At 39.4% G+C, this 22,203-nt stretch overlaps 2 protein-coding genes and 1 pseudogene across 2 annotated transcripts; all 3 read left to right on the forward strand.

Annotated features, from left to right (window-relative positions):
* Positions 1-420: 420 nt before the first annotated feature.
* LOC147277585 (pectinesterase inhibitor-like) lies at positions 421-942 on the forward strand. Its single transcript, XM_086254857.1, has one exon. It carries the CDS (start codon positions 421-423, stop codon positions 940-942), a length of 522 nt encoding a protein of 173 aa, XP_086110983.1.
* A 9,210-nt stretch (positions 943-10,152) lies between these two features.
* LOC147277586 (pectinesterase inhibitor-like) lies at positions 10,153-10,674 on the forward strand. Its single transcript, XM_086255315.1, has one exon. The coding sequence runs from the start codon at positions 10,153-10,155 to the stop codon at positions 10,672-10,674; it is 522 nt and encodes a 173-aa protein (XP_086111441.1).
* Positions 10,675-21,323: 10,649 nt separating this feature from the next.
* LOC147277587 (uncharacterized) lies at positions 21,324-22,143 on the forward strand (annotated as a pseudogene).
* The last annotated feature ends 60 nt before the right edge of the window (positions 22,144-22,203 follow it).

The following is a 22,203-nucleotide window of genomic DNA, read 5'->3' on the forward strand; positions in this document are numbered from 1 at the left end:
GAATAATAGAATTAAAACAAGATCCAAATTCGTGTCACTCCAACAACACGTTCAATGGAGTATTGTAACCCATCCTAATAATGGTAAGATATCACCTTTAATTACCTTTCCAATTTATTACGAATCTCTTAAATCTCCTAACATTTAGCAACTTAATTTAGACTCATATATAGGAAACATTATTCTTTATAATTTAGCAACTTACTCTTTATAATTTCTCCATTGATTGTGTACTCATAAATTGTGTAGATCATTTTGGGTCCTCAATATTCAGTGAATCGTAATTTGACTACATCCAAACCTCACCTACCACATTCCAAGTTAGCCCAAATCTCCTAATATGTCCCATATATATACCACTTTATACCACCACTATTAATGCAATCACATCAATAGCGAAACTCACTACTTGCATATCCGATGGACTCCTCACTTGAATATGTGTTAACATTCTTCCTTGCTTCCTTGCTCTTATTTCTTTCTACCCCTTCACCAGCAAATGCATCAACTCAATTAGTTCAAAGTATTTGCAAACAAACCATAAGTAATTCTGAATGCTTGAAAGCTCTTGACTCCGATCCTCGAACTGCATCAGCATCCAAAATCCAAGATCTTGCTCAAATTTCTCTTGAGTTGGCGATAAAAAATGCAAAAGATAGTCAAGCTTTCATTAAAAATTTGCTCAAGAGCAAAGCCACCGAGCCTATTAAACAGTGTGCTTCTTCATACGACTATGTGGTAATGTCATTCCAAAGTGCATTACAAGAACTAAAGGAGGATCCTTTGACGGCAAACTATGACGCCAAAGTTGCAGGTGACGGTGCCAATGACTGTGAAAATGCGTTGAGTTCTAAAAGGGTTAAGTTTCCTGAAATATCTTCCAAAAACTATTTTGTCCAGTTATATAGTAACATTGTATTTGTTATCACAAATCAGCTTTGATTTCCTGAGAAATCTTTCACCATGATGTTCCTTTTCCCCCTCTAGATCCAAGATAGCACTTTAGTGCTACTCGATCTATCCTAATAAGAACATCGAGATTTCTTTTTTCATATTAATTTTTTCCATCATCAGTAACATTCTCCTTACACATTGCATATGATTTTCTGTGGAGAATGATATACATATGTGCATCATATAGTCATCTTATGATGTCCTGATTTATGAAAAAAAAAGTGAAAATTATATATATTGTTGGGCCCAACCTTAATAGAACCAGTTTATTTTTGGGTTTTCGACTAGTAAGGGCATAATACACATTTAACCTACTAATTAATAACCTATCATACACAATGGGCAAATCCATTGGAGCCTACGTCAAACAGTCGGTATTGACTGCAGTTACACTTGACACTTTTTGCACTTAGCACTTAATCCATTGAAGCAAGGTCACGCCCTTAGTCCAAATCGTCAACCAGTACCTTATCTGAACTCAAAAATACAATAAAGAGTAAGCATTATATACGTTCATTGCTTCCTCTCATTAGAACCTGACTAGGTTTGAAAGTAGTAGCACAAAAATCTATTGCATATATAACTAGTGAAAAACATAAACAATATGCACAAACACAAACCAGATAATTAGTGTTGAAAACCAGTTGCATACTTACACATATTGCACAAATATTTTAGAAATTTCCAAGTTTAGAAATTGAAGAGGACAAGATGAAGAAGAAAAGTGTATTTCTGGAAAAAAAAAAAAAAAATCTTATTCTTTTTTATTCTCCAAAGGAAATTTGAGCATCCAGTTCAAAATCATTTAGCTCTATACTCTAATATCATTAAAAAAATTGGAGTATCCAATCCAAAATCAATTAGCAATGAATGGAGATCGCCCAGTACCCTTACTTACACAAGGATTTAATTTTTCAATATGGGATAACACACTCCACATTTTCACTCTTTTCTTGAGTAGTTCGATCCAAACATTATAATGGAAATGTCAAGACCATTCCATTCAAAGAAAATAAAAAAAGTGAATATAATCCCAATTCATTTTTTACTATTTCAGTTAAACAAGCAAGGCCTCCACTTTCTCTTAATTATTAGAGAAGAGAGCCATACACACCCAAATAGTCCAAGGCTAATGGGCTAGTCAGACAGACCATTAGATGGACTCCATTAGGCCTTATTTCGAGCCTTTTTCAAACATTTATGATTTATTAATTTAGGCATCTATATGTGCCCATAGAATTGAACAATCCAGCCACGGTTGGAAAATCTATTTTATAGCAATTCCACCTTTTGCAATATGACAAAATTTATAAATGACAAAAACGTAACAATTAAAATCAATTCTCTTAAATTCAAACAATTAAAAATTCAATTCTTTAAAACTTAAAGAATTTAATGGGATGAGATATTTATCTTCTCATGTTGCATTCTACGTACGTAGAATATCTTGTGTTCTGGTTTTATATTGAGGGCTGCTATTTGCACTTTTTTTTTTTTTTGCACACTATTTTCTCACTTCATACCCCTATAATCCTCTCACAATTAAAATTTCTCATATACACACCCCTCCCATTTACTAAAATACCCCAACTTAATTAATCTTATCAAATTTCTTTACACACCCCACCCAATTTATTCAAACAATACACACCCCCACCCAACCCATTCAGACAACACACACCCCACCCCCACCGCCTGCAACACACTTTGCATTTAAAACCACCAACACACACCCCCATCTTCGACACCTCCCTCAGCCACCCCCACCGCCGGTAAGGTCGCCGGCGGCTCTCTCTCTCTCTCTCTCCATACATAGCCCACCTCCTTCCTTGCTCCTCCCCCCACCCAACCTGCGCACATGCATGCAAAGCCGCCAAGACCACGCTGACCACCCAACCTACCCAGCTCGCCGGAGAAGAAGACAAAAAAAAATATGCAAGTGGTTTGGCGGACCAGTGTCGTTCGGCATGTACCTGCCGAACAATCCTATTCTATTCGGCAGTTACCTGCCGAACGAAACCACCAGTTTCGACGCTGGTTCGCCGAACCACCTGCATATATATATATTTTTGATGTTCGGGGTGGTTGGGTTCCTGTTGCTGGCCAGGGGGGAAAGAGCGAGAGAGAGAGAGAGAGAGAGAGAGAGAGAGAGAGAGAGAGAGAGAGAGAGAGAGAGAGAGAATGTGGTGGCTGGGTTGAAAAGCCAGAGAAAGAAAGGGAGGGAGGAGAGAAGGAAAGAGAGAGAAGGAAAGAGAGAGAGGGGCTCGGTGCAGGGGGAAGAAGAAGAAAACGAAACAGAAGAGAAAGGGTGGGGGTGGGGGTAGGGGTAGGGGGAAGAAGAAGAAGAAAAAGAAGAGATGAGGGGGGGTATGTACATGGATGAGGTGTGTTGGGTGAGGGAAGGAGAAACAGGGACAAAGAGGGGAAGGGCTGAGTAGACTTTTCACATGAGTTTTTTTTTGTTTTTTTTTTTTAAGAAGGGTGTGCTAAAAGAAAAAAAAAACGATGTCCAAATAGCAGCCCTCTTTATATTTTGTTATCAAGAATAAAATGGTAATTTCACAAATAAATATTTGATTTTGTAATAAAATGTATATAAATGAAAATTAGTTCACAAATCACATACTTAGTCTTAAAAATAATATCTATAGGCTCAAACAACAATTATGACTGTAGATAAAAATAAATTAAAAATAATAAATATACAAACAATAGTAGTTCGGTAATTTTCACTTGTAGCAATTTAAATAATAAAAAATGAATTAATAAAATGAACATTACAGCTAAATGGAATACATAACCTATAATTCATATTCATAGTTTCAAACACAAGTTATGGATGTAGGGATAATAAATAAATTTAAGTAAAGGTATTTTGGTAATTTACCAAACATTTAATTCTCTGCATTAGAAAAATGCATACAAATGAATCTAGACTTGTCATAGTCTTCTAAATGATTTAGGATAAATTTGGCAATTATCAAACGTGTGGTAATTTAAAGTACTTTATAGTACGTTAAATTAGAATTTTTGGGTTATTACAATATCATTAATAAAACCTTAGGTAATAAATTAGAAAAACAAAAATGATAGGGTGCAAGTTGTGCAAGTTGTAATTAGTCCCTAAAAACCATAAATTTCCTATATCTTGCCAAAACATGCCCTTGCACACCCAAATAATCCATAATATATAATTCAAGTAACTATACATTTTAGGTCGCTACATCAGCAACTGTATTAAAGTGACACAAAAAAAAAAAACAATTTCAAAATATTGTAATTTTATCTTTAATGTTTTAGAAAAACTGCATAGAATTTTTTAGAATTTCTACATATTTTCAAGAATTTATGAGGCATTTCGAGTTCAAAGAGCCCAATAAATATAACTTTTTTCAAAATTTGCATAATATAATCCAAATAATTAAGATCCAAATTCGAATCACTCCATGTTGGTGTGAGTCAACACGTGTGATTATTGTGTAATTATTAGAATTAATTAGGTGATTTATTAATTCCTGTATTTTAGTTATAGGCCCATGTATATAAACCACTTTTAGTGGTCTTATTCAATTTATCAGAAAATATTGAAACCCTAAACCTAAGCCTCCTCTGAACATGGTATCAGAGCATGGTTCTCTATCCTACTGGTTTTTTTGAAGAGTTTTTCCAGAAAAATTCTACTGTTCACGGGCCTTCTTTCAGCTTTGTGGTTAAGTGCATGCACCAAAGCCTTCAGACCCTGACTTCGAAGGCTGGTATGTCCTCTGCTATCTGACTTCAGCAGCGACGCCGCCGGACGCCTGCCACCGTTGCTCGCGGGCCGGACCCCTGCCACCGTCGCGTGCTCTCTGCTGCTGCTCCACGTCGGTCCTAGTGCTCGCGTCCACCATTAGCGACGCCGACACCATCTTTGTTCCTCTGCCTGCGCACCTCCGCCCTTGCCTGCGTGCCTCTGTCACACGCGGACCAGCAGTGACGTCTACCTGCGCGCCCCTGTCACACGCCGATCAACAGCGACGTCAGCCTGTGCGCCTCCGCCACACATCAGCAGCCGTCGTCTGTCCGCCTGCTCCGTCGCTCGCGTCAAACACCAGCGAGTCGCTCCGCCTCTGCCTGCGTGCCGTCGACCAGCCTATGCGACGCCGACCTGGCCTGTCGCTTGTAGGGGCGCTGTTTTGTTTTTTTGTTTTTTTGTTGATTTTCTGTGTTGCTTTGTACTGTAGCAGTGCAGTGGACTGTTCCTCTTTGTGATTTTTTGGCTGTTTGCTCCACGTGCCATCATGTCTCAAACACCTCCCTCTAGTCCTGGAGGCTCGAACGGAAATAAGAACAAAGATGTGGTTAACTCCAAACTTCCGTTGCCTGCTCTTCCTCCGTTAAGCTCCCAGGATGTGTCATCACTTGTCTCACCCGAGAAACTTGATGGCTCGAATTATATTGATTGGGCTCTCATTGTGCAAAATAAAATTAGAGGTCGAAAACGGTGGGGTTTTATCACAGGAACACGAGCAGCTCCAGAAGATGTGAATTCGGATGAGTTTGAAACATGGGAGGATGAGAATTGCATGGTCAAGTCTTGGCTTCTTGATGCTATGACCAAAGAAGTCCGTTCTCTCTTTATTCGATTACCGACGGCGAAGGATATTTGGGACGCGGCCAAACAGACTTATACAGTGAGCCAAGATGCTTCCAAAGCCTATCAACTCCATTGTGAGGTAATCTCTGTACGTCAAAATGGTGGATCTATTATTTCCTATTTTGGCAAGCTACAAAAACTTTGGCAGGATATTGATGCAATTGAACCTTGCATTATGGATTATGCGAGTGATGTTGAAAAATATACCACTATGATTAACTCTCAGAGATTATACATGTTTCTAGCTGGTTTGGATTCTCATCTAGATGGAGTTCGGGGTCGTATTCTTGCCATGTCTCCTCTGCCTAAATTACAGGCGGCCTATGCGATTGTGTGCTTCGAGGCTAATCGGCAAGAAGCTATGATGGGGGGTACTGATGGAGCGGTCGCTATGGCGGCCCGAAAATTCTCCAATAAAGATGCTAAGAAACCTGACCGGAAGTGTACTCACTGTGGGGGTACAACTCATATGGTCGAAAAATGCTTTAAGCTTCATGGCTATCCAGAGTGGCATCCGAAGGGAATGAAAGCTTCTTCTTCTTCTAATCCGAAGGTTGATAACTCAAGCTCCAGGGTGAACTCTGTTAGTTCCTCCAGCTTTGTTGCCAAGTCAGGTATCTCTAACTCTGTTTTGAGTACTTCTGCTTGTACTAGTAATGGTGCATGGATAATTGATACAGGTGCTACGGATCATATGACTTATGATCGTTATGTTTTTAGTCATTTTTCATCTTTCTGTCCTAAACCAGTTATTGTTAATGCTAATGGTGTGTCATCTCCTGTTCTAGGGGGCGGCACGGTCTCCTTCTCCTCTGTTTTATCTTTGCATAATGTGCTGTTTGTTCCTTCCCTAAATTGTAACCTTATTTCTGTTAGTCAACTAACCAAAACTCATAATTGTGTGGCCACCTTCTTTCCTACTCATTGTGTTTTCCAGGACATTCATACCAAGGAGAAGATTGGCAGTGGTAGAAAGAGTGGTGGTTTGTACTATCTGGATAGTGGGGTTTCCGCTTCAGACAGTAGTGGCATTGTGCGTTTAGTTCGTGATGGTTCCTTAGAAAATAAGAAGAAGATTTGGTTGTGGCATCGCCGACTTGGTCATCCTTCCTTTAGTTATCTTCGACGTTTATTTCCCTTGTTATTTCTTGGTTTAAACATTTCCGATTTTAATTGTGAAGTTTGTGTGTTGGCCAAAAGCCATCGTTCCGTGTTTCCTTCTTGTGATAAACGTATGGATGTTCCTTTTGATTTGGTACACTCGGATGTTTGGGGTCCTGCCCCATGTGTTACACATAAAGGAATGAAATGGTTTGTGACTTTTATTGATGATTGTACTCGAATGACTTGGGTTTATCTTCTGAAACATAAAAGTGATGTGTGTGCTGTTTTTCGCCTTTTCCATAAAATGGTTCTCACCCAGTTTGCCTGTCCTATTAAAGTTTTGCGCTCTGATAATGGCGGTGAGTTCGTTAATACTGAGTTGACTCAGTATTTTGCTTCTACGGGGATTCTTCATCAGACTTATTGTGCTCATTCTCCACAACAGAATGGGGTTGCTGAACGCAAAAATCGGCATTTATTGGAAGTCACTCGGTCCCTTCTTCTGGGTGGTCACGTGCCATCTTTACTCTGGGGTGATGCTTTGAGTTCGGCTGTCTATCTGATTAATCGGACCCCGTCTAGTGTTCTTGACTTTCGGCGACCGTTGGATGTTCTCTCGGATTTTGTCTCTTTACCAGGTATCCTTCATTTGGAACCCAGGGTTTTTGGGTGTGTTGCTTTTGTCCATTTACATTCTCATCAGCGATCTAAGCTCGCATCTCGGGCCTTGGAGTGTGTATTTGTTGGTTATGGTCCATCCCAGAAGGGGTATCGGTGCTATCATCCCTCTACTCAGCGCTTCTATGTCTCTATGGATGTCACTTTTCATGAATATCAACCTTTTTATTCTCCACGTCCACTGGATTCTACCCTTTAGGGGGAGGTTTCTAGTGAAGCGCAGAATCGAGATGATGTGTTGTTTTTTGATAAGTTTGGTTATGGGAGTAGTAGTGAGGAAGAGTCAGAACAGACTGCTGATCACCCAGTGTCTGAGGATGATACTGAGAATGCGGAAATTACTGCGGATGATACTGAGGATGCAGAAATTACTGAAGATGATACTGAGGATATGGTAGGACAAGAACCTACAAATTATGAGCCTGAGGAGTCACCACTCCATGATAGTACCGCCATCTCTCCTACTCCATTGAATCAATCTTCTTCATCCATTGAGGTAACAAACAATACTCTTGATTCACATTCTGGTTCAGATCTTGTTTCTAATGCTTCTAAATTTACACTCCCTCCTCGGTCTAACCGAGGACAACCACCAGCTAAATATGAGCCAGATCCAAATGCCAAAGTTAGGTACTCAATTAATAATCATGTGTCATCTGTTAGGCTGTCAAAGTCATATGAATCGTATGTTCTGCAATTATCTTCTGTTTCTATTCCTAGTAGATTGCAGGATGCTCTTGCAGATTTTAGATGGACCAAAGCTATGGCTGAAGAAATGGCGGCATTACAGAAGAATTCAACCTGGGAGTTGGTTTCTCTACCTAAGGGGAAGAAGACAATTGGATGCAGATGGGTGTTTGCAGTCAAACACAAAGCTGATGGATCAGTTGAAAGGTATAAGGCAAGGTTGGTAGCAAAGGGGTATACACAGTCCTATGGCATAGACTACTTGGAGACGTTTGCTCCAGTGGCCAAGTTAAACACAGTACGGGTTCTGTTGTCTTTGGCTGCTAACAAAGATTGACCACTTCTTCAGTTTGATGTAAAGAATGCTTTTCTCCATGGTGATTTGACTGAAGAAGTATACATGGATCCTCCTCCAGGTATACCAGAGTTTGATAATACAAGATTGGTGTATAGACTGAAAAAGTCTTTATATGGTCTTAAACAATCTCCGAGAGCCTGGTTTGGGAGATTCACCCGTGCGATGAAGAACTATGGTTATCGGCAGAGTAATTTTGATCATACTTTGTTCCTAAAGAAAAGGAGGAAGAAGATTACTGCTCTTATTATTTACGTTGATGATATGGTTCTGACTGGAGATGATTATGAGGAAATCTCTAATTTGCAGAGGTACTTGTCTCAAGAGTTTGAAATGAAACAGCTGGGGGACTTGAAGTTCTTTCTTGGGATAGAAGTGGCTCGGTCTAAACATGGCATATTCCTATCTCAAAGGAAATATGTTTTAGACTTGTTGTCTGAAACTGGTATGCTTGGGTGTAAGCCAGCTGTCACTCCTATGGAGAAAAATCATAGACTTTTTGAGTGTTTGGGGGCTTTGCCTGCAGATAAGGGGCGATATCAGAGACTTGTTGGAAGATTGATATATTTGTCTCACACTAGACCTGACATTGCTTATGCGGTTAGTGTAGTAAGCCAGTTTATGCATGCCCCGTGCAAACCTCATATGGATGCTGTGGAGCGAATTTTACAGTATCTAAAATCTGCACCTGGTAAAGGATTGTTGTTTGCTAATCATGGTCATGTAAATGTTGAAGGTTTTTCTGATGCAGACTGGGGAGGTTCAGCAGATGATAGAAGGTCTACCTCAGGCTATTTTACCTTTGTAGGAGGAAATTTGGTGACTTGGAGAAGTAAGAAGCAATCAGTTGTATCTAGGTCGAGTGCAGAGGCTGAATACAGAGGTATGGCACTTGGAGTGGTCGAACTTTTGTGGTTGAGACATTTATTGACTGATTTAGGATGTCTACCTACCAAACCTATGGACTTGTTTTGTGATAACAAATCTGCTATTGATATAGCACATAATCCTGTTCAGCATGATAGAACAAAACACATTGAGATTGATCGACACTTCATCAAAGAGAAACTTGAAGCGAAGATTATTAACTTTCCATTTGTGAAGTCCGAAGATCAGCTTGCAGATGTGTTGACCAAGGCTGTAGCAAATCGGGTGTTTTTGGACTCACTAGACAAGTTGGGCATGTGCGATATATATGCACCAACTTGAGGGGGAGTGTTGGTGTGAGTCAACACGTGTGATTATTGTGTAATTATTAGAATTAATTAGGTGATTTATTAATTCCTGTATTTTAGTTATAGGCCCATGTATATAAACCACTTTTAGTGGTCTTATTCAATTTATCAGAAAATATTGAAACCCTAAACCTAAGCCTCCTCTGAACACTCCAACCGCTCGTTCAATGGAGGATTGTAATCCATCCCAATAATGTTAAGATATCACCCTTAATTACCTTTCCAATTTATTATGAATCTCTTAAATCTCCTAAAATATTTAGCAACTTAATACTCATACATTGGAAAAATTACTCTGTATAATTTCTCCATATATTGATTGTGTACTCAAAATTTGTGTACATCATTTTGGGTTCTCAGTATTCAGTGAATTGTAATTTGACTACATCCAAACCTCACCTACCACATTCCAATTTAGCCCAAATCTACTAATATAACACTTTATCCCACCACTATTTATAACACATTCGCATCATTAACGTAACTCACTACTTGCATATCCAATGGACTCCTCACTTGGTAATGTATTAACATTCTTCGTTACTTCCTTGCTCTTATTTCTTTCTACCCCTTCACCAGCAAATGCATCAACTCAATTTGTTCAAAGCATTTGCAAACAAACCATAAGCAATTCTGAATGCCTGAAAGCTCTTGATTCTGATCCTCGAACTGCATCAGCATCCAAAATCCAAGATCTTGCTCAAATTGCTCTTGAGTTGGCGGTAAAAAATGCAAAAGATAGTCAAGCTTTCATTAAAAATTTGCTCAAGAGCAAAGGCACCGAGCCTATTAAACAATGTGCTTCTTCATACGACTATGTGGTAATCTCATTCCAAAGCGCATTACAAGAACTAAAGGAGGATCCTATAACGGCCAACTATGACATCAAAATTGCAAGTGATGGTGCCTATGAATGTGAAAGTGTGTTGAATTCTAAAAGGGTTAAGATTCCTAAAATATCTTCCAGAAACCATTTGGTCAAGTTATATAGTAACATTGGATTTGTTATCACAAATCAACTTTGATTTGCTGAAAAAGCTTTCTGGCCATGATGTTCCCTTTCCCCCTCTAGATCCAATATAGCACTTTAGTGCTACTCAATCTATCTTAATAAGAACGCACATCAAGATTTCTTTTGACATAATTGTTGTAGGACCAATATTAATGAAAAATGTTTCTTTTTTCATATTAATTTTTTCCATCATTTAGTAACATATATTCTTCTTACACATCGCATATGATTTTCTAAGAGCTAATTTGGTATTGTTGTGCTGTGAAAATAATCAATTTGAAATGTGTTGTTAGAATAATCAGCTGTAAATTAAAGTAATTGAGTGTTTGGTAAACTGTAATGTTAAAAATGTTATGAGTACGAAAAATAGTTTGTATGTATTTGGTATATATAAGTGTTAGAGGTGCTATAACTGTATTTAATTACTCAAATAGACATGATACTGAGGTAAAGAAAATTTAGATATATTTATGGATTTTTTCCCCTAATATTTTTTCTTTTTCATTTAGCCAAAAAAATAATAGACCTTTTTTGTTTGGTGCACACATGCATGCAGAAGGCAGTTTGGGAATTTTCACTCATTTCCTTGGTAAAAACTAAAAAGGGAACTTTTACTTTCATTCCTAAATATTTATACACTTAAAAGTGGTTACTATGAGGCAAGAGAATCATTGGAAGGTATTCCACTAATGGACGGCAGGACGGGTGGGATCTGCAACGTACTTCATCACTGGCGTTACATATTCCAAATGAATTTAAACTCTTTCTTTAGACATACGGCTGCAAACCATATTCTCCCAACTGAGAGCAATTTGTTCAAAGAGTTGTTGGGTGTAGCTATTTGATTTAGATAGGAAAAAAAAAAAAAAGGCAAAAAGGAAAGAAGAAGAAACCAGAAAGTCCAACAATGGATATAGATTATTTTTAACTAGAAAAAAAAAATCAAAAATTAAACTAGTTCACATAAACTCTTTGGCTCTGTTTGTTTGGCTGGAATCCAAACCAATGGCTGCTCCGTGGATTTAGGAGGCCCTAGGCAAGATTAAAAATTGAGGTCTTTGCTCATATAATAACTAAACTGAATTGAACAAAAAATAAATAAATAACAAGCAAATTTTATCAACATAATTATTTGTTACAAGCTTAATTGGTTCTATTTGTTGCAAAAAAAATCAGAGAAGTGACTCATAAGCACAAAAGAGAAGCATATACAACCAAAATAAGCCAAAAAACAAAGAGCTCAAACTGCCAAGCCATAACAGAGATCCAACAATCATCCAACATAAAATAGCCACCTGAAGCAAAAATAATAAAAGAACAGCAGCCCAAGAAGAGTAAAGAACCAACAACAGCCAAAGACAAGAAAAAAAAAAAACAAACAGTTGAATGTGGCCGGGATCAAAATGAAGCAACGTACTATCTATAAGAGTGAACAGAGGTGTGATTGAAAGCCTCAATTAAACTGAGGTTAATCCTTTGTATTTATTAGAAGCCAAGTACATGTGCAGAAGTAAAACTCTATATATTCAAAATACAAAACAGGGAGTGCTTTAGATAGGATAGAGTTGTTGTGTAGCTGAGATAGAGTTTATCCCATGTGCAGTATATGACTAAGAGGATGGGCTTGGGCGCAGGTGGTTTAGACGGGTTAGGACAGGTCTCTATTACACCCCCGCAAGCTGAGAGTCCGTGGTCGGACTGGAAGCTTGTTTACCAGAAGTGAGAAGGGTGGAGAAGACAGCCCCTTTGTAAAAATATCAGCACGCTGATCGTGGGTAGAAACAAAACCAACTGACAGCTCATGACGAACCACTTTTTCACGAACATAGTGGAAATCCACTTCGATATGCCTGGTTTTAGAGTGGAACACAGGATTGGAGGCCAATGAAATAGTCGAAATATTATCACACCAAACCTTTGGACATGTGAGGTGCAACCGGAGGTCACGGAAGAGAGCACGAAACCAGGATAGAGTAGCAGCAGTAGCAGCGAGCTGACGATACTCGGCTTCTGTGCTAGAGCGAGAAACACCAGATTGTTTCTTGGAGCTCCATGAAACCAAGTTGGAACCAAGATAGACACAATACCCGCCAGTGGACCGCCGATCGTCAGGGTCACCCGCATAATCAGCATCAGAAAATGCCACTAAGTGAAGAGAGCTGGGAGAGTAGAAAAGTCCATGACCATAAGTGCCTTTAAGATAGCGAAGAATCCTCTTAACTGCAGTCCAATGATCAGAAGTGGGAGAGTGCATGAACTGACAGACTTGATTCACCGAGAAAGCAATGTCTGGCCTGGTAAGAGTAAGATACTGAAGGGCCCCAACCACACTACGATACGTAGTAGGATCAACCAATGGATCACCATCGTGAAGACTCAGCCGACGACCAGCAATGGCCGGTGAGGGAAGCGGCTTGGCGTCAAGCATATTGGTGCGACGGAGGAGCTCAAGTACATACTTGGGTTGGGAGAGATGAAGGCCAGAGGATGAGCGAACAGCTTCAATGCCAAGAAAGAAGTGAAGTGAGCCAAGGTCTTTGATCAAGAAAGCACGGCCCAACTCAGCAATGAGTGTTTGCATATGGGCGGAGTCATTACCTGTCAACAGAATATCATCCACATACACTAATAAGTAGATAATCACAGACCCATGAGTATAAACAAAGAGAGAGTGATCGGCAGTAGATGGTTGGAAGCCTAGGTGTTCCAAATGTTGAGAAAGACAGGTGAACCAAGCCCGCGGGGCTTGCTTAAGACCATACAAAGATCTCCGGAGCTTGCAAACATGGTGAGGATGGGTCGAGTCAACAAAGCCACGGGGTTGGGCCATGAACACATCTTCAGTGAGATAGCCATGCAGGAACGCGTTTTGAACATCCAATTGCCGAATAGGCCAATGATGTTGGACAGCAAGGGCAAGGACAAGGCGAATGGTGCTATGATTAACCACTGGGCTGAAGGTTTCGCCATAGTCAAGACCAGATTGTTGGCGGAAGCCATTGGCAACTAGGCGAGCTTTGAAACGCTCGATGGACCCATCTGCCTTCTTTTTAATTTTAAAAACCCACTTGTTGGGCAGAACATTCATAGAGTGGTGACGAGGAACTAGCACCCAGGTACCAGCCCGTTGAAGAGCATGGAGTTCCTCATCCATGGCCTGACGCCACCTTTCATCCTTGTTTGCCTGTGTAAAGGAAGTAGGCTCCACCAAAATATTAGACAGACTAGCAGATAAGCAAAATTTAGAGTTAGGTTTCACAATACCGTCCTTACTCCTTGTCACCATAGAGTGAGTGTTAACTGGTTCTGAAGAGACAACAGGCCGCGGCTCACAAGAAGAGGCCCGAGGTGGAACAGGCGAAGGCATTGTAGATGGTGAAGAGGAGCTAGGAGATGGCACATGGGGATCATGCAGTGGGGACACAGGAAGAGATATAGATGAGGTCAATAATGGAGAAGAGAGTTGTAAACAAGAAGGTGAAGTCGTACCTGAGTGGCGAGCCACTGGCGGAGGTGGTACCCAAAGGGGAAGTTGAAGTGCCGGATCCGGTGACGAAGAGCACACCCCCGTAGACGAAGTGGGAACAACCTCTTGAAAAGGGAATGTGAGTTCATCAAAGATGACATGCCGAGAGAGAAAAATTCGTTTAGAAGCTAAATCCAAACATCTATAACCCTTCTGATTAAGTGAGTACCCTAAGAAAACACATTTGATAGAGCGAGGCTGAAGTTTATTTGTATTATAACACCGTAAATATGGGAAGCACGAGCAGCCAAAAACTTTTAAAAAATCATAGTGAGGAGGTTTGTGAAAGAGGCGTTGGTATGGAGAAAGATTAGCAAGCTTAGGCGTGGGGAGTCTATTGATTAAATAGACTGCAGTATGGAAAGCTTCCGCCCAGTAGATAACGGGTATGGAAGCATGAGTTAGTAGAGAGAGCCCAGTTTCGACTATATGTCTATGTTTTCTTTCAGAGATACCATTTTGTTCGGGGTGGTGAGGACAGGTAAACTGATGAGTAATGCCATGGTGTGTAAAAAATTGCTTAAAGTGATGATTAATGTATTCCCCACCCCCATCAGATTGAAAAATTTTAATTTTAGAAGAAAGTAAATTTTCCATTTGAGTTTTAAAATTGACAAAGATGGTGAAGACCTCAGACTTTTGCTTCATGGGATAGATCCAGGTATACCTAGAGAAATGATCTATGAACAGAACATAGTAACGAAATCCAGAGACAGAAAAATTAGGAGAACTCCATACATCAGATGTGACAATTTCTAAGGGAGCATGCGCAATAGTAGTAGAAGAATCAAATGGCAATTTTTTATTTTTGCTAATGCAACAAGAGGAACATACATAATTTTTATTGGTGTTGCCGATAAGAGGCAATTTATGATGAAATAAAACAGTGCTCATAGTAGAGAAGGAGGGATGTCCAAGCCGTGCATGCCATACAGACGCACAAACCCGAACACCAAGACAAGCTGTAAGGTTATAAGATTGTGCAGAACCATTTGATGCAGGAGAGAACGGAAGAGGATAGAGGCCATTCTCACTCGGTCCTTGGAAAAGAGTCCTCCCCGTCGCCAAATCCTGTATACAAAAGAAATGAGGGAAAAATGTGAAATAACAATTATTATCTTTGGTAAATTTATGGACTGAAAGAAGATTGGCCGAGGCTTGAGGGCAATGAAGAAGATTTTGTAATTTAAAAAAGGACAATGGGGAAGAAACGATATTATCCCCAATATGTTTGATAGCCAAACCTGTTCCACCAAGAACACCTCCAAGAGAGTCAGTGCCACGATATTCTCTAGGATTGGTGAGATTACTCAAATCCGGAGTGACATGGGAATTAGCTCCTGTATCTGTGATCCAACTCGAGGATGAAGTAGGATTGTTTGCCGTAGCAGCCATTGCAGTAAGACGAGCGGTAGGAACACGCCCCTCATAAGAAAGATTCATCCTGTGAAAACAATCAAGGGCCACGTGACCAGTGCGCCCACAAATCTGGCATTGAGGACGACCAGAAAATCCTCCAGAAAAAGAGGAAGATGAAGGATTGAAGGGAGCTGGACCAAGAACGCCATTGCTAGTGGTAGAAGTAGGGGCACTACGCTGGCCATGATGCCGGTTATGAGAAGACCCATTCGGTGGAAAGGAAAAACCAGGGCCACGGCTTCCACCCTCACGACCACGTCCAATACTCCGACCACGCGGAGCACCACGGCTACCCCCAGGTCCGCGATAGGCTGCCATTGCAGTTGCACCAAGGTCTGGTCCAGGAAGTTGAACCTGCTGGAGGCGCCGCTCTGCACTGAGAAGAAGGGCCTGAAGGGCCTCATAGGAGATAGGAGTTTCACGTGCCTGGGCAGAGGCAATGGTGTTCTCATAGAGATTCCCTACATTTTGCATGATAATAGCAATGAGATCAGTATCCGGAACTGGTGACCCGGCGAGTGCAAGATGATCAGCCAAGTTGTTGATTCGATCAAGAAAGTCAGTGATGGTAGAGTCACCACGGTGTGTCTGCATCAGCTCGGTGCGCAGCTGAATGGTGCGATAGTGCGCCTGAGACGCAAATCGTTGCTCCAACGAAAGCCAGGTGGTACGGGCAGAGGTATTGCGAGCAACAGTAGCAAGAATGGATGGAGTAAGAGATCCATTGATAACAGACAACACATATTGGTCATTTTGAAGCCAAGAGTCAAAAGATGGATTCACTGTATCGGTGAGAAGGCCAGCAGAATTTCGAAGGAAGGCTGCGGGTGCAGGATTAGAGCCATCCACGTAGCTCATGAGTCGACGACTGCGAAGGAGGGGAATCATCTGCGCAAGCCAGAGAGGATAATTTGTTCGATCCAGTTTGATGGTGATCATGCTAGCCACTCCAACATTAGTCATGTTGAGAGTAGAAGAGAGGGAGTCATTTGTGTTGTGGGAATGAGAAATAGGAACGGGAGGAGTGATGGGTGCATCAGAGGAAGGCATGGGAACAGCCATGAAGAGAGAAAAAAAAAATAAATAAATTTTGTCGTTAGACAGAGGATTGCTCTGATACCATATAAGAGTGAACAGAGGTGTGATTGAAAGCCTCAATTAAACTGAGGTTAATCCTTTGTATTTATTAGAAGCCAAGTACATGTGCAGAAGTAAAACTCTATATATTCAAAATACAAAACAGGGAGTGCTTTAGATAGGATAGAGTTGTTGTGTAGCTGAGATAGAGTTTATCCCATGTGCAGTATATGACTAAGAGGATGGGCTTGGGCGCAGGTGGTTTAGACGGGTTAGGACAGGTCTCTATTACTATCTCCTAAAATTATCTTAAAACCATCCTTCTTGCATTTTTAGCTCCAAAATCATTAATCAACCTTGCACAATCAAGCTTTTTTAAAAAATCACTTTCGTTAATAGAAATTAAAGATAGCCCATTTAATCTTTTTTATAACATGGTTGATCGCAAGTAAGATTTTAATAACTTAAATTTTGAAAAACTCCTCTCAACAGATGCAGCTGTAACATGTATTGTTAATAAAATTCTATTACCAATAGTAGCATTTGGAAAACAATTTCGTCTTTTCAAAAAACTCAATATATATTGTAAATTAAAGGAAAATTGATAATAAATTTATATATAATATATATTGTAAATTTGTAATTTGTAAGCCAAATGGCCCAAACCACAAAAATATATAGATTCACAAAGTGCGTTAATTTTTTTGATCAATTTCTTAACAATTTTAATTTTAATAATCTAAGTCCAAATTGAAAAAAAAAAAAAAAAAAAAGTTTTACTTGTTTTCAGCTTTCTCTTCGATTTCCTTTATTTCCTCTTCAATTGTAGTGAGTAGGGGTGGGTTCGGTACGGTTACCGTACCGAAACACCCATACCGAATTCCGATCGATAGGGGTCGGGATGATGACTTTTGGTTCCGATACCGTACCATCGGTGGTTGGTAACCGTTCACTTTAGTATCAGGCGGTGTCGGAGCGGTATTAGGTTGCCGATTACAACACCAAATAAAAAAAATAAAAAAAATCACAGAGAGAGGAGGAGAGATAAGACAGAGAGAGGGAGAGAAGGAGGGGGTTGAGACAGAGAAGGAGAAAGGGACAGAGACAGAGAGGAAAGGTCGGGAGGGAGAGTGGTGGGTTCGGCTGGGTTGGGCGGGGTGGGGAGAGGGGTGCGACAGAGAGGGAGAGAGGGAGAGAGGGGGGAAAGGTATTTTGGAGAGAGGGAAATAGATGATGGTGGTGGTGGTGGTGGTCGGAGATGATGAATTGATGGTGGTGGTTGGGGCTTGGGAGTTGGGTCTCACACACAGAGAGAAAAAGAAGGAAGGGGAAAGAAAGAGAAGAGGAGAGAAGAGAAGAGAAAAAAAGAGACATGGGTGGGAGGAGAGAGAAGAAGAAGAAGAAAAAGAAAAGAAAGAAAGAAGAAAAGGGGGGGGGGCACGTGGGTTAGGGGGAAAGGAAAAGAAAAAATAATAAAAATAAAGTTTTATTTTGTAAAGAATAAATAGGGTATTTTGGGGTTTCAAATTTCAATTGGGGTTTGGAGTTTTTTATTTTTATTACATATGTTTTTTTTATAATTTATAGTATATAGTCCATAACTTAATAGTTTACATGTTTTTTAATTTTTATCATCTTCTAAACCTTATGGTATATGATATATGGTATAAGTCATATACCTAATAGGGCTGTTAGGCTAAATGACTAATACCATATACTAATAATAATATATTATACCATATTATACATTTATGATTGAGGTAATTACATAAATCATAAATAGTCCATATTGATATCAATATATTATACCATATTATACCATATTTTACTATATTATATCATATTATACAATATACTAATTAAATTACTATATTATCATATTATACTATACTATACCATATTATGCCATATTATACTATTATACTATATACTATATACCAAACTCTAAGTTACCAACTATGAATTTATGAAGTATAAATTTATAGTATTAGACTATTAGGGTATAGAAATTAGTAATTTAGTATGAGTATCATATACATATACTATATAGGGTTTATAATTTAGTATAATATTAGGGTTAGGTATTTTTAATTAGTTTTTATATAGAAATGTATTATATAAATTAAAAAACATATAATTTAATAAGTTATAGGGTTTATAAATTTATATATGTTTTATATAAATTATAGAAAATTAGAAATGTATTATATAAAATTAGAAATTATATAGAAAGGTATTTAGTATTTGAGTATTTTTTATTTAGGGTATATCGATATAGTATAAAAATAAATTATTTTAATTATATTTTTTCAATATATGGTCAGTATCGGTATACTGTCAGTACCGGGCTTTATGAACCGATACCGTTACTGAAATCATCGGTATCGGTATGAAAACCGAGTATTGGTATCGATAACCGACTAATTCGGTATTTTTCTGTATTGGAATCGGTACGACATCAGTTTTTTTCGGTATTTTGGTAATTAAACCCAGCCCTAGTAGTGAGAGACTGAGAGTGACAGAGACGAGCAAAGAGGAACAGAATGAAAAGAGAAACAAGATTACTGTAAAGAAAAAAGAAGAAGCAAGAGTACTGGACCACTGGTGACAGAAATGATCAGATTCAGACAAAGAGGAAGAGAATGAAAAGTTAAAGTCGTTGTCTTCTACTACTAGAAGATTCTGATCTAGACAAAAAATAATGAATAATTAAATTAGTTTTTTTTTTTTTTTTAGTTAGTAGACTGAATAAAAGGCCTAATTTATGCAATAGGAGGCCCGGCCCTAAACTAGGATAGGCCCTAGGCAGGCTCTCAGGGCCGGCCCCTGCCAATAGGAATTGATCAATTTCCCATTCCAACAAGACATAATGTTTGGTTGGCATGGAAATGATTCATTTTTAAGGAATTGACCTTAGTAGAGTTAGAACAGTTCCTTAAGATTGCCGGAATAGAAAGACCAAGAGGAGCTAGGGTGGTATTGTGAGAGTATGGAGTGTTATCCCACATTGGAAAAATATAATCTTGCCTAGTGGCTTATAAGAATTTGGACTACTCATTCCATTGCCAATTGGTTTTGGGATGAATGCCTAGATTTTTTCATGGTATCAGAGCAGGTTCACTCACATGTATTAGGCCAAGTGGCCACACGTGCTCCACGTCACCCAATATGAGTTATCCACGTGTTTGACTTAAAGTGACACCACACGTGTGGAGGCGTGTAAGAATGTGGAGTGTTGTCCCACATTGGAAACGTATAACCTTGCTTAGTGGCTTATAAAAATTTGGGGTACTCCTCCCATTGCCAATTGATTTTGGAATGAATGCGTAGATTTCTTCAGGTATTTCTATTCCATCGAACTAAGAAATGCAAAGTTACATCAACTACCCCTTTTATTACTCGATAATTGTCATTGCTATTGTTAAAGTCATCGATGGCAGACCAAGAACAAAAAAGAAAAAATTGAATCAAAGAATATAAAATTGCCCACTCACCCCATCCTCTTTGTTGAAGTGGTTTTATCAATGGTCTGCTAGGTTCTCATTGGAAATAGCTTTGGGGATCTATGGCTTTTGGTGTTCTTTTTCCTGAAGGAAAAAAAAAAAAAAAAGCAAATTCTTTTGGCCAAATTACATAGGCTTACAGATTATTGATAGTTAATAAACGGATCCAAAAGAAAAACCGGAAAATAAAAATTGAAACATCAAGGCCGGCTTTTATCTTACCAAAATAATCAATTAAAATTTGGTTAAACCCTCTAGATTCGTTTTTCTTTAATAAAAATTCAGGGCTTTTTTATTTTATTTTTAAAGAATAATCCTTTTGACTAGTTTCCAACAAAGCAACTTTTCATTCTAAACTTTATGAGTCAGCTTTATTTAAAAGAGTGCTACTATTTGCACACTTTTTTTTTTTTCTTTTTGCACACCTCAAAAGTTTAATTTGTCAAATAACAAAAAACACCCAAAATAAAATTACCCAAAACCTCATCCCTCTATATTTCATTCCCTCCTCCCTGTAACAGCACCCCACCCTCCCCGTGACGAACCACCTGCCGACCACCCCAACCCCGCCCCGGCCTCTCTCTCTCTCTCTCTCTCTCTCTCTCTCTCTCTCTCTCTCTCTCTCTCTCTCTCTCTCCTTCCCTCTTTCCCGCCAACCACCCCACCCCTCATCCCCTCCTCTTTCTCGCCGTTGGCGAACCAGGCGCCGAGAACCCAGCCAAAAGATCCCTCTCTCTTCCTCGACTCCCCAACCTAGCCTCCACCTCCAGCCAGTGCGCACAGTTATCCCGACACCACCACTCCCTCCTCTGGCCACCACCAGTCACCCCACTGGTCAGAAAATACTCCCCAGAGGCCGGCCATCACTTCCCAGAACTTCTTTTACGTGCCAGCCACCCCCACCTACCAGAAAGCTTAAGCCCAGCCCAACCTGCAATTTTTTTTTTTAAGTGGATGTTCGGAGTGGAGAGGGAAGGAGAGAGAAAGAGAGAGAGAGAGAGAGAGAGAGAGAGAGAGAGAGAGAGGGGAGGGACTGGGTGGATTGGACCGCTAGGATTGATCAATGCTGGCGAAATAGACCGCCAGGAGGACTTTTTGAGAGATAAACATCGAAGGGAAAGGTTTACTAAGCGACAAATCATGGAGATAAGGAAGAAGGAATTTCCTGAATGGTTCAAGAAACATGTAAGAATTCAATTACTAAGTTTCTACATCATGTCCCTAATATTAATTTTTACCTAATGTTTCTACATCATCTTTTTCACAGATTAATGCAAGGTTTTATGCTAATGATCCGTTGATATCCGATGACTTGCATTGGCTTGCTAATCCTCCTCACACACTTGTGACGAAATACAAAATCCACGCTATTAACGGTTTTAGATTTCGAATAAAATAGGTGGATGATAAGCATAAGAATCAGAATTGTGGTGTATTTGTACCTGCAAATATTTCGGGTGGTGTTGGGCAAGTTAATTGCTATGGTGTTGTCATTGATATGTTTCTGGTTAGATATTGTGGTCCTACTGAGGCAGAAGATATGGGTCGTTGTGTGATGTTGTTTAAGTGTGATTGGGTTGATAGTGGAAGTCCTAGGGGTATGAAGACAGATCAATATGGGTTTACCTTGGTGAACTTCAATCGATTGGGATTTAGGGATGACCCTTTCATACTAGCTTCACAAGCAATGCAAGTATTCTATGTTGCAGATTTGATTGAAACAGATTGGCATGTAGTGGTCCGAACGCATCCAAAAGATTTTTTTGATGTATTAGAAGATAAAGATACAACTGATGATTATGCCATACCAAATTTGGATGATCGGGTACTTGACAATGAAGATATGCAAACAAGGGTTGGCGTGGAAGAGACACCTTTTGATGAAGCATTACCTTTGCCCACTGAATTGGTTAATTCAATTGCTGACGATGAGCTTGATGATGATATGGATGCTTAAATTAAATTTTTTTTTTTTTGGTGTTGTTTTGTAATTAAGAACTCTTATGTAATATTTTTT

The sequence above is a fragment of the Dryas octopetala genome, chromosome 8 (genome assembly GCF_963921425.1).
Source record: "Dryas octopetala chromosome 8, drDryOcto1.1, whole genome shotgun sequence".
NCBI classification, from domain to species: Eukaryota; Viridiplantae; Streptophyta; class Magnoliopsida; order Rosales; family Rosaceae; genus Dryas; species Dryas octopetala.

Excerpts from the sequence above, each read along its gene's own strand:
- LOC147277585 (XM_086254857.1), top strand. The coding sequence starts at position 421 with ATGGACTCCTCACTTGAATATGTGTTAACATTCTTCCTTGCTTCCTTG.
- LOC147277586 (XM_086255315.1), top strand. The coding sequence starts at position 10,153 with ATGGACTCCTCACTTGGTAATGTATTAACATTCTTCGTTACTTCCTTG.